At 38.5% G+C, this 13,639-nt stretch overlaps 1 protein-coding gene across 1 annotated transcript in view; it reads right to left on the reverse strand.

Annotated features, from left to right (window-relative positions):
- The window catches only part of LOC122806893 (A disintegrin and metalloproteinase with thrombospondin motifs 7-like), a 2,879,604-nt gene that overhangs the window by 665,801 nt on the left and 2,200,164 nt on the right, over positions 1-13,639 (reverse strand). The window contains exon 19 of the mRNA XM_044077696.1: positions 8,615-10,783. Coding sequence (XP_043933631.1) covers positions 8,615-10,783 — 2,169 coding nt within the window. The remainder of the gene's footprint in view (positions 1-8,614; positions 10,784-13,639) is intronic.

Genomic DNA, 13,639 nt, shown 5'->3' on the forward strand with positions numbered 1-13,639 from the left:
CTACCTGAGTTGCATGATGACCACTCCTCTATGTGCTTTTGTGACTGTCTCTCTTTCTGAAACGTGTTTGCTACTATTAAGCCATTTATCAGACAGATGCCTATTATGGCCTCTCCTTTTTTATTCCTGTTGAATTGCACCCAAGCAGTCCTCATATCCTGTTCTGTCTGTCCTGATATGTGCATTCAGGTCACCCATTATCAACACCAGTTCATGTTGCCCTGCATTATCTAGTAGGTCCTGTAACTGCTGTCTGAATGCCCTCTTTTCCTCACTGTTACAACCCTGCTGAGGGGCACAGGCTGAGATTATGAATACTGCCCTATCATTACAGTGGAGTCTGATGACATGAGTCTGTCACTAATTGTGATGACATTCCCCACTGCCTGTCCTCCTCCTGGGTTGTAGACTCTAGATCCCAAGTCAAGTGCCTTTATTGCACTACTCTCCCACCTTGTCTCCGGGATACATAGAATGTTTAGCCTCCTCCTTACCATCAGGTCATCCACTTCCAAGCTCCATCCTGTCAGCAAACGTATACTCAGTGCAGCAATTCTTAGTTCATGTTTGGCAACTAGATTGGTTTTAAGACCAGCTTTCACTCAACAGACCTATCCCAGGTAACCCAAGCTGGGCAGTTGAACACAGGCTGGCATGTATCTTACTGACCCAGGGCTGCTAGGTTTTATGGTGGGCATACACTGGCTAGGAAGGGCACATATACCTCTCCCACCGCTAGCATGTGTTCCTGGCATAGGCTTACATTAGTCAACATGACCAAATCATCTAGAACCATATTTTTAGACTGTCAAGTGGTTAGCCCTGCAATGGTATGTAGTCTGTGGCTTGTGATCCATGTTCTCCTATCATGAGGATACTGTGCACCACCTTTATATACAACTCTTCCCCCTAAAGGGCACAACTTCCCCCTAAAGGGCACAATTTAAAGTGTGTGCTGCTGCCACAACTCCATTCTTGAGTGAGTTTGAGATGAAAACACTGAGCATATTTTATGGAGCAGGAAGAAACCCACAGACACAGGGAGAACATGCAAACTCCAACAGGCATTGGCTGGAGGTCAGGATTGTACCTAGTACCTGGTGCATGGGAGACAAAGACATTAACCATTCTCTAAGTCCAGAGACTCACTGTTAAACACAAAATCCACAGTACTAACCACTCACTGTGACTTCCATGAAACTCTCGACATAAAAGTATGTAGCACATGTTAGGTGTCCCACTTAATATCTACATCATACACCCTACCACACACCAACAGACATAATACAAGCAAATAATGAAGCAATTTCTGTTTTTAATTTACATACTGCACAAGCTCTCAGACAGCTGTCATATCATTAAATACTGAACAGTCTGTGCTTGGCCTAAATATTGAACAGTCTGTGCTCGGCCTACAGGTGTGCATGGACCATATCACCACACACACAACAATCATAAATGCATTGAAAGTTAGTCTGCAACCTCTCGATAGCCCCCGTTTACATTCTAATGGCACAACTAAACCTTCAGTCAAGGTAACACTCTGCAACACATTGTCAGCATTGATATGCTTTTAAACAGCAATATAAGTGTAACAAACAGGACTAGAGTATAATGGTATGGATATCCTAAGGCACCACAAAAATACATTATTAATAAGTAATAATGATATATTACCCCCACACATAGCTTTCAGAAACAACTGTTGTACTTAGGATGACATTTCAGCAATGATAAGAACTGCTCAGTTTGTTAATGTTTAGCAGTCTTTGGTAGTGAGCCGCAGCTCATGGCAGACATACAACCTTATAAAGCACAATTTTAAATCTTGTAGCATGGCAGAACCTAATGAATATGCCATTATGTAGCATTGCTTCTTGTATCTCTACATACTCAATCCCTGTGCTCAAACATGAGCCCCCAAATTGTCCACAGATGTCCATGTATATGAGCACTTGTGTGGGTAACGATTTTCACACTGCAGTAATGACCAATGCATTGCTGTAGCTCTCTTACCCAAGTGCATTTGCAAAATCACCTGTGAGGTACATTGGGTATATGTGGGTAGGTCAATTACCCCTATGGGGTGTGGGGAAATATAATTTACTTTTATATACAGATGCTAAAGATGACAGTCAAGCATCATGAAACTTGCACGTATTTTCAATGCCAGTGCTTACACTCTAAAACCATCTTGTCACATTATCCATTTGTGTGCCAGGCTATGGTGCCACTGTGACTGGTCACACAGACTAGATGTGTGATGTTGCATATCAGGTGCCAGCAGCAACAAAATGCATAATCACAAGATGACTACCATAGTAGCCTGGAATGTGACATATTGAATAGCCATGGTTTCCAAGGAAACTGATGTTGGCAGTGCTCCCAGGTGGTGAAGCAAAGAAAGTAAGATCTCCCCATACCTAAGGGCTAAGCACCACTTGGAGCACCTGACGGAAGACTCCTAAGAGGGTCTTCAATATAAAGTAGACACCCATCACAGTCTTGCCCAGACGGTATCTGACCCACTGCCATACTTTGCTTTCAAGAGGAGTGCTGGCACCACTAGAGTGACCTGTGAAGGCACCTAGTTGTAGAAGGCTGGAGGGAACATGTGGGTGTTTGTCCAGGGTGGGCAGGTATTGTGAGCTGTGGCTTTGTTGGGGAGGTAGCGGTGGAGAGGGTGGTTGTATTACAGCTGATATTGATTGGCGTAGCTTTTTCCACTGAAACCATATTGCCCATGCTACAGTCCAATAGCTGTTGCTCTTGGTCATGCTTTCCCTTGACATACACTTGACCATATTATTATGGCTATATTATATGGACTGGTTTGTCCTGTTTCTTCGTAAGTGATTGCAGGGGGCCCCCAAAGATGGTAGTCTACAGAGTGGCCAGGACCTGTTCCACAAAGCAGCACCACACCACCACTCCATCATATACTCCTGCACATACAAGTTGGTAGTGGTACCTATGACACTGCACATTCCACCATTACTCTTTGAGATAATGCAAGTATGCAGAGGTATCTGAAGCATCACATTAATATATTTACTGCTTGTTTAGTACACATCTGTGCTGTGCTTTGCTAGGTCATATGTTATACAAAAATAGTATTTTTTTACTCTCTCTCTCTCTCTCTTTGTCACTCTCCATCTTTATTTGTATTTGATTTTATGTTTGTTTAGATTTATACATTCAAAGATGTTCCAAGGCCACTGAGTTTCATGACCTTTCTCATCTTGCTAGTACCCTCCCTCCTTTTGTTTTATCTCTCCCTGTTTATGTTTCCACTTCCTGTACCATCTACCATGGCTGTACTAGTGGTTTGGCTTAGGTCCCCTTATCCCAATCAGGCCCAGCCTTCCCCACCATCACTTCACTTAGCTCTACATCTGCTTCTCCATTGGGTGTGATGGTGGCATTTGGCCAAGTTGTATCTCCTGAAATCTTTGGCAGTAACTCAACAGAAGGGAGGGCAACTGTTCCCTTTGGTGCCACTGCCAGGAGTGCAAAGTTCATGACACTGTGGAATTCTGCAGAGGTGGTAGAGGAGGTGGGAGAATGGCAGCTGGAGGCCTGCATCAACCACTTTGAGAGAGTCATCTTGTGGCTGGAAAAATGTTACTGCAGACTCTGCAGTCACCACTTCAGGTAGGGCTGAAGAGTAGGCCACTCAGAGAGCTGACTGACCTCAATCTCAGTCTAGCCCAGGAAGTCTGGAAAACAGAGAGATATACCTAACCTATTCCCCAGTCTGTTGTTCTCCTTGCTTGTACGTCACCTCTCTCCCACATTTGTTGTCCAATCATCTCTCTCACCAATGTTCTTTCTTTGTCTATGTGTCTATAATACCACTTTCACCATCCTGAATGTGTCAGCACTTTCCCTGTCAAACTTCGTCTACATTTTATGTCTGTCTGTAGTTTCCTGCTTTCAAAAGTCTTCCTCCTACCATCCCTCCCCATCTTTCTAAAAAAAAAAAAAAAAAAAAAAAAATATATATATATATATATATATGTATGTATATATAATGTATATTTGTGTGTGTGTGTGTGTGTGTATATATATATATATATATATATATATATATATATATATATATATATAAAATTTATAAACACACTCACACACACACACACACACACACACACACATATATATATATATATATATATATATATATCATCATCATCATCATCATCACGTTTTTCCCATTTACATGGGGTCGGGGTATCGTATTAACTGTTGCCAACTCTCTCGATTCAGTGCCACTCTCCTGCCTTATTCAACACTCATGCCTGACTGTCACAGATCTTCTTTCACACAATCCATCCACCTCTTTGCTGGACGCCCTCGCTTCCTCTTTACCTTCTTCCTGTCTGTCCCAAATCTTATATATATATATATATATATATATATATATATATATATATATGGGATCCGTACAGATGCTCGACTGCATCTTTCACCGAATCCTAATTTGGTGAGCATACTTGCGTGAAAGTGCTGTTCACAGAAGCAGCACTTTCGCGTAAGTATGCTTGTTGTTCCGGTTGTACTACAGTGTGGTAAGGGAAAATTCCCTTTTCCCCACTGTAGTGCGACCTCGGAGTTAGAATATTAAAGTAGGGGGGATGTGGGGGGTGCAGGGGGCTTGCCCCCCTGCATTGAAATAGATTTTTTTAACATACTTTAACGAAAGCGCTTTTTCGATGAAGTGCTTTTGTTAAAGTGTGTTCGGTGGTTTTGGATTCGGGCTTTTGAACTTTCGTTCAAAAGTCCTAGATCCATATATATATATATATATATACACACACACACATATATATATATATATATATATATATATATATATATATATATATATATATATTTATACATATATTGGTGCCTGTCTCTGCAAAAAAAAATATATATATATATATATATATATATATATATATATATATATATATATATATATATATATATATATATATATATATATATATATATATATATATATATATATATATATATATACATATATCCTTTCTCTCTCTCTCTCTCTCTCTCTCTCACTCTCCACATTCACTTTCTTACTTCCCCTGTTTCCTTGTGTGGATTCCTCTCCTTGCTGTACCCCTATTTCTACTTTCCTACATCCATTTCAAATGTGCAAGCTTTCTTGTAGCATCCCTAGGTAGCGCATGTGCATGCCCACAGATGAGTACTCACTTCTTGCTCGCCACATCTCTTTGCATTATTCTGGCTGAGAATCTTTCTCACTCTCAGTTGGGCCTGCCATGTCCTCATGCAGGTTTTCTAATTAGTGGCAGCATGGGTTGTGAAATTCCAACTAGTTAATTAACAATTGGCTTTGGTCCACATCGTGCTACAAGGCATAACAATGGTTTCCTCAAATGATTGCAGTAGGTATGTTTGTGAATCCCAGGGATGTATGTCTGTCTCACACACACACACACACACACACACACACACACACACACACACACACACACACACACACACACACACACACACACACACACACACACACACTCATATACAGTGCAATATAATACATCAGGTAGTTTTTCCATTATTTTCCATTTTAAGAAGTATGACAGGCAATCATGTTGAATATTATAAAGTTTCATAAAAACATTGTTTTGTTTTTTTCTTACCCATTCCATTCTGAACTTTCAAAGCCTTTATAGCACACAGTTTAGAAATAAAATGTTGGCATATCAGCAAAATACACATTCCAGGATCAGTGCCTAGTGGCAATGCATGCCAAATTTGTATTTGCTTAGGGTTTGCTTGACACACACAGATATAACAGAAATTAAATGTGCTTTACATGCCTTTACAAGTTAATGTATTCTAAGTAACCAGATTAATTTTATAGTACATTCTCATTTAAAATGCTCTTAAAGCAGTTTAGATCACAGTTGCCACCTGAGCCAGATTTTTTTGCAAGTCAGAACCGATTTTAACAGTTATGAATTAAAGTACTTAAAAGTGGCAAATGTCCTTATATTATAGTAATATGTTAGTAGTAGGCTAACTGCCCTTGTGAGCCATTGTAAACCTAGATAATTATCCCTTGTGAGACTCAAACCCTGCACCTTGTATTTGTAAGGCAAACACCTATCCACTAGGCCACCCTCCCACCCTGTTCTAGTTTTCCTCTGAATACAGGAAGACTATAATGGAAGCACCTTGGTATGATATAACACACAAAGAAGCAAACTATTTCACAATAATGAGTTTTAATTTTGGTATGAGGTAAACACTAATCACATCAGCTGTCTGAGAATATTAATTGTCCTGCATATTTTTTCTCATTTTAGTAACAAATGTCCTACTTTGAGTGTTAGAAAATGCTGGCAATTACTACAAAATAAGTGAACCAGAATTAGTTTGTGAGGGATCAAATTGGGAGAGTTTAATTACAATGATTCCTTAGTGAATGTGGTGACATCTGGTGTAACTACATTTTCTGTTACTGAGTCCTGTCCTGTTTGGCTTATTTGTAAATGACATTTGACAATGTTGTAATGGACTTTTCAAATGTGTAATATGTGGGTGACATTGCTTTTCGTAGCTCTGGCCCATCAGTTATGACAGCAGTAGAAGCGGTACTGCTTTCTAACTTTTGCACAATAGAAAAAGTGATTACTATAGAAAGAGATATCATAGACATATGTCCCCACATACTGGTGAAGTCTTTCAAACTGATGGGCTTTCCAGGTGATAAGGTAATGCTATTATCTGAACAACTCCCCTTTGCTGTGGAACATACTTTTTCAAAGTTGGTATTACTATATCACTTCTACTTGTGGTTTCAACCCGTGAAATGCCTTCCTGTCTGTGTGCAATTCATCTCATTTGTTAGTCCATACAAGGATGAGAGCCAAGCCCATTTGTTCCACATATCATGCCACAAGGCCTGTGGCCAATTAATTCCCTGCTTGAGGCTAGAACCTCATCAGCTCATTCATCCTCCAAAGGTAAGAGTTACAAACTAGAGCTAGGGATCATGTTATTCTACAAAGTCTTGTGCCACCCTCCCCATCCCTTACCTGGCCTAAGGTCTCCACAGAGTGGTTGATTCATATTGCTAAACCACTACATAGGAAGACCCTTGTGTGGCTCCTGGCTTGTGTGTCTTGTAAGCCATACTGGCCCAGTAGCTGCTACCAACAATGATTCAACCCTCTTGTTGTGGTCAGTGATGCAGGATGTCACACTGCCTCCATCCCCACCTACCTCTCTGTGTCCACCTTTCCAGTGCCTACGCCACTCATCAGACAAAGGTTTCCTGGGTTAAAAATGAGGCTCCATTCCCCTGTGCCAGGATCTCACACCTTCACTTCTAAAGCTAAAAATGTCAGTGCAGTTCTCCCCCTTGCTCATTTGTTTTTACCCCCGCCTCTGAGTAGCTTACCTTATTTGGTCATTTTAAGTACCCTAACCACCCTGGAGGTCTATCTTCCCTCTTACTCTTTTTCTAAATGACCCATACCATATTAAATACCTATGTAGATGCCCAATCTACTACCCATGCTAGTAGTCCCTTCCATGTATCTCACTTTGAAAAGTATTTTAGGAGACCCAGGGAGTGCTTAGTTCCTACAATATGCCTCCTTTACTTTCTGCTCCCACCTTCAAAATGACCCTTTCACATTTCCTTGACACGAGCCATTGTTCAAATATCATGTCACACTGGCTCTTCTAATCTCAAGTGAGATGAGTTCTAGTTTCCCTAGCCTCTTGTCACTTTCCTGCTCATTCTTACTATGAATATTTCTGGTAGATTTCCTCTGATATCCTTTTTCTTTATATGTCCTCCAGAGCTGCACACAGTTCTCAGGGTGTGGTCGGACTATGGCCCTGTGCATCAGAGGCATTACTTCTTTTGTAATCTATACCACTGAGGATATGTTCAGCATTCCATCCGGTGTTGCTTCTATCCTCCCCACCCCCCAAGTCTGCTCTGGTAATCCAATCCAGGAGTGACCAACACCTCCAGATCAATAAGGCATTGATTCCAAGTTGTCTCAGCAAAAAGGCTGTAGACTACTGAGTTTATTCAAATAAGAAATTACTACAAATACTGTTCTACTCATATGTATGAGTTGTGTTTGTACCTGTTCTACACGAAGACTTTAACCTACTACTTTAAACCTTCCATTCTAGTCTCACCTGAAAATGGGCTATGGGGTAAGAGTGACTACATGGTTAACATATTTGAAATAAATTAACAGGAATTAATTTTACACGAAACCACAGCAGACGCACTTTTTTTCCATCTTTTAAATAAAAAAGCACCACAGCTGCAGTATGCCTGACCAGCTGGCATGTAAATGCAGGGTAATTCTCATGATGTACACAAGCGATTTCTATTTGCATTGAAAATGACGTTCAAGTTGTCTGCCTTGAAAGTGATACTGAAACAAAACTCCTAATTTTAAGTGTATGTTGCCCATTAAAGTAAACATCAAGAAAATTAAATTTAACATAAACACAATTCTGATCTTATTTCTGGGCCTATTTTATAAACAGCAAACTAACTAATATTTAAGTTAAATCAAAACAGAATCAGTTGGTAAAAGTTTTTACTAACCTCACTCCAGTTTTCAACCTTCCAAAAGACACGTAATAATGGAATGTAAGGTGGGCTTAATGCTACTTCAGGAATGACATCATTTAATGGTGTGACTTCAGAAACAGACTGGTTATAATCCGTTGTGCTTTTTGGGGAGAAATGGAAGATGCTATCATTCCAAGTTCTAGCATCTGATGAGGTGAATACATTAGTTGTGTGTTCCTCATCACTCCTTCCCAGTGGATAATGCTGTAACAGTGCTTCATTAACATTAGAATAACTCTGAGTTTTTGGTGTTGTAACTTGCAGTGAATGTTTAAAAGAATCATCCATACCAATGTCTTCTATTTCAATAGAAAGCAAGTCTTGTTGAGATAGTGTAGGCAGGACTGCAGTAAGCATTTTATTATATGTAATATTTAATGGAGGTTCTAAAGTCGACCTCTCTCCATATCCTTGTTGTATTACAGCTGATCCATTTACCTGAGAAGGAGTCGGGGTATTTAGGGCATGCTCCATAACAGGCGTGACAGTAATACTATTCTCATGTTCTGGTAAGTGGTAATGGTCTATAGTATAAGAGAAATCATCTAGCACTGTACTGAAGTCAGAATCTAAATTTTGAATGTTAAGCTTCTTTGTTATATTTGTTTCTTCAGGTAGTTCTTTGGTGAATTCATAAACTATTTCTGAATAAAATTTCATCTGTGTTTCTGTGCTGGCTTGTTCTATGACAGGTGTAAGACCTGCGGTCACGTGATCACCAGAAGTAGCATAGCTCCTAACTGTTACGAGTTCTGGTGTAACACCTCTTCCCACTGCCTCTTCTGCAATGAATTTCAAATGAACGTTCTGCTCTTTTTCATATTCAGGTTGCTGACCAGAATGATGGTTGTCACTAGCAATGATGTGACTAGTGCTCGGAAACATTTTGTTCTTGCTCAAGTCATTATCTAAAGCGGTATCTTGCTCTGTTTCATCAGAATTGCTTTCATTTTCAGATGTGAATGGGACTAAACCATCCAGCTCTGTATATGTTACATGGTCTCTCCAAAGGTCATCTATATTGATAACATCTTGGGTGAATGGGGTATCATGATGTGACTCTTCAGTTAGATCAGCAGGCCCCATCTCACTGATATTGTCATTGTTAATGTTATCCACTTGACTGAAATCTTTCATTTGGTACTTAAAGGAGCCATTATTGTCAAAGTAGTCCTCATTAACGATATTATGCATTGTCATACCTGGGTCAGTAAGATTGTCAGACTGCATAACTAGCAGAGAATGCGTTGGGTCTGACATGTACAAGTTATTTAAAGAATCTCCATCTGTAGAAGTGATAAAGGTCTCTCTCTGTGTCTGGGGACTCTCTGTAACAGTTTGCCCATCAAGAGAGAAGTTTGTGTTATCTGTTTCATTGGACTTAGCTATGTCATAAATATGGCCATAAGGAGAATCAGCATCATCAAATTTAATCCCATGATACTCTATGCTCACAGGTACAGTCATTTTGAAGCTGCTAGGTGAAGTGAAATCCATGCTGTCACTGTTTTCTGCTGCAGAAGCGCTGAAGGTTGTTGTCTCATCTTGGTGAATCATTTCTGTAGTATATGACTTGCTAGTATTATTCACACGATCTGACAGAACAGTTGTTTTCAAGCTATATTGGGTGACATCCTCTTTCTCTTCAAAAGGGCCACTTATTGGCACATCTGGAACATTATTCTCGTTTACCTCCACATTTGTCTTAGGTTCCCCATGTTTGTCTTCATGCTCAGTATTGGGTTCATAGGAAAGATCTTCATGGAAGTTTATGAAGTTATAATCATAATAAAAGTCATCTACAAATATGTTGTTTTTGGGTCGGTCATTATTCCTGTTAGCAGGGTAATAATCTATTATGCTGTTACCTTCTTCTTCTGAGCTGAACTTCCTGTTGGCCCTGGGGTTGATGTTAGGTATGTGGTTGTTAAGAATGTAGTCAATTTCATTGTAAGACTCCTTGCTTGAAGCACCACTTCCAGACCAACCAGGGCTGAAGCTGTCCAGCTTGCTAGAGGGGCACTTGTCTAAACTGCATATAGTGTTCGAAGCAGGTTTAAATGTACTATCACATGGAAAACCAGTATGATTACTGCAGTATACATCACGCTGCTGAATCCCTTGTCCACAGGTAACAGAGCACTAGGAAAGAAATAAAAGTGAAATAAATAAGAGGTCCATAATTCACTCAATAAATATATATTCTATATCTAACCCCACTATCCATGTCAGTTAAAAGAATGCTGGTATGCAGACTGCACAGCCCTGTTTATGTTATAACCAAAAAAAGGAGAAGGTAGGTGTATATATATATATATATATATATATATATATATATATATATATATATAAGTGTGTATTTATATTTATATTATTTGAAAAGTATACAACATAAATGGTGAGTCCCAGACCAAAGGGCTGTCTTTGGTACAGGATTTTCCTAAAAAAGTACAGACTGCAATGACTACATTATATTTTGGTAAATCTGTCAACCATGTTAACCAGGAATGGTGTGTAAATACATGCTTCTCTAACTTTTACTTATAATAGAAATGGGTTTACTGAACCCTAAAGGATCATGTAAAATCTGCCATGAAAGATCCTGCTGCCACCCAATAGACTACTATCATTCATTAAAGTGACTGCAATGTAAAATAATTGTTTTTTAGTTGGGAGGGGGCTGAGCCCTATGCACCGTCAAATATATTGGCTGTGTCCCAGCACTACTGATTTCATAATATATTACCTCAAAGGTCACATGAGTTCAGAGAAATAGGAATACATTTTTTTTTCCTTTTCTCCAAGCTGGTGCAGTCTTAAAGGGAGTGTATTTACACAGAGGGAGTGCGGGGGGGGGGGGGGGGGTTGGGCAAGACTCAATGATTAAGACATGTAAGGGGGGGACAGTGCACCTAATACAAAAAATTATTCAAATACTGTCTATCTGCTCATTTACTGCCACAGTTAGATGGGGAGGTGGAACACTGTAGTCAGTAGTCAGGTGTCAGTCACTTTGTCTGCAGCAGCATACATGCATCCACAGATGATAAAAAGTACACTTGCAGTCGCCAGAAGTGAAACCCAACATCATTTTAATTAGAGCTTCCGTCCACTTCATTCCAAACATGAACTTCATCACAGTAAAAGGATCCCTCATCTCTGTCACACACTGCCTCCTACTGGCTATGGAATGAAGTAGACAAAAGCGCTAATTAAAACAGTACGGGGTTTTATTTCTGATAACTGCAAGTGTGCATAACAGTGAAAGTCAGGAGGTGTCAAACAACACAGCTTGGTACTGCAGATTATCTGTCACTGCTACAGTCAATTGTTTAGCTAAAATAAAATATACATTACAAGAGTACAGATTTATGCGTCTTCAGAAATAAAAATAAAAATTAAACTAAAAGGCTGAAGCCTGTTGGTCAGTGAGTAGTCATTTAAGTGGCATTTGTTCTCAAAATGGTTACTATACTATTTAAAATGAGTCTTTGTCAGTATAAATGAGGTCAGTCTTTATTCATTATATATATATGACTATTTTCTCAGTTTTAAATTACTTTTCATTTCCTGTTTGTAGAAGTGATATGTTTAACAGCATTACATCTGGCTGTTGATACAGCTGATTCTCTTTAACCCAAGTTAAAAACACTGCAGGACAGCAAACAATGTCCTTTAAACAGCTTTAATAATAATAATAATAATACATTTCAAGGAAGAGGTCAAGCAAAAGAAGATTCAGCAATAAATGACTGTGTCCAAGGACAATATGCACATGTCTTCTGGTTGTCAATTTATACTTTATAATTCATTACAGTGCAAACAACTTGAAGCAGCTATCAAATGAGACATTACCAAAAATGCAACCAAACTTAGTACGATAGCATGTGAAGGAAAGTCATTTGGTATATATTAATCACCATATTTTCTGAAAGAAAGACATTATCTTAACACATTCAGATTTGGTCTGCATACTTTTCTTGTCATTTTACACATACCTGTTGGGTTAACAATTAATATACTATGGAAGAACAGGATAATGTGTATATATATATATATATATATATATATATATATATATATATATATATATATATATATCTATATATATCTATATATATCTATATCTATATATATATATCTATATATATATATATATATATATATATATATATATATATATTATGTGGAGAGTACACTAAATATTTGCTAAACAGGGCAATATCCTAGTTCAGTCACCATGATGTTACATCTGCTGTTCTGCATGCCCGACAAACCACAATCCCAAAATCACACAAGCACACCAAAAACCTTACAAACCTACACTAAACCTTACATACACAATTATCTATGCACTAACCTTAACCCAAACCCGACAAACCACATTTAATATAAATCAGACATCACTAAGAATGGTTGGAGCACTTATTACTTCTTTCTATCTCTTGTATGAATATTTTATGCAAATCTTTTGCCTGGCTGAATAGATTATTCTAACCACTAGTAACTGCTATCATCCAGAATTAATATTTTACACCATAGGTCTTTGTAATTATTTTGTCAGTGTTTCAGATAATGCAATCCTCCTGAATTGAAACGCATGAGCTGAATGCATTATCCAGAAAGATATTTTTTGACATTCCTATTACTAACGCATAGTGACAGTAACTTTTTCAAGGGGAAATCTAAAAAATCTCTTTCATAGAAACTAATGGAAGGCAGAAAATTATAGAAACTAACATTAGTAATGCATCATATGCTGTTATAAAACTGATTTTTTTTATTCTGTTTAAAATAAAATAAAAAGGAAACATTGCTGCCAAATGAATCTACTTACATTAAACACAAGTAATTTGAAGGACATCTATATCATTTAATAGAACACTCCAACATTTTTGTTTCCATGATTTTACAGCTTTCATTGTTTCTTTTGAGAGCTGACTGATTCAGTCATGAAAAAAAAGCAAGGTCTGGATCATTTAGTGTTGGATTTCTTCT

Source organism: Protopterus annectens, chromosome 7.part0, assembly GCF_019279795.1.
Source record: "Protopterus annectens isolate FY-2018-M chromosome 7.part0, PAN1.0, whole genome shotgun sequence".
NCBI classification, from domain to species: domain Eukaryota; kingdom Metazoa; phylum Chordata; order Ceratodontiformes; family Protopteridae; genus Protopterus; species Protopterus annectens.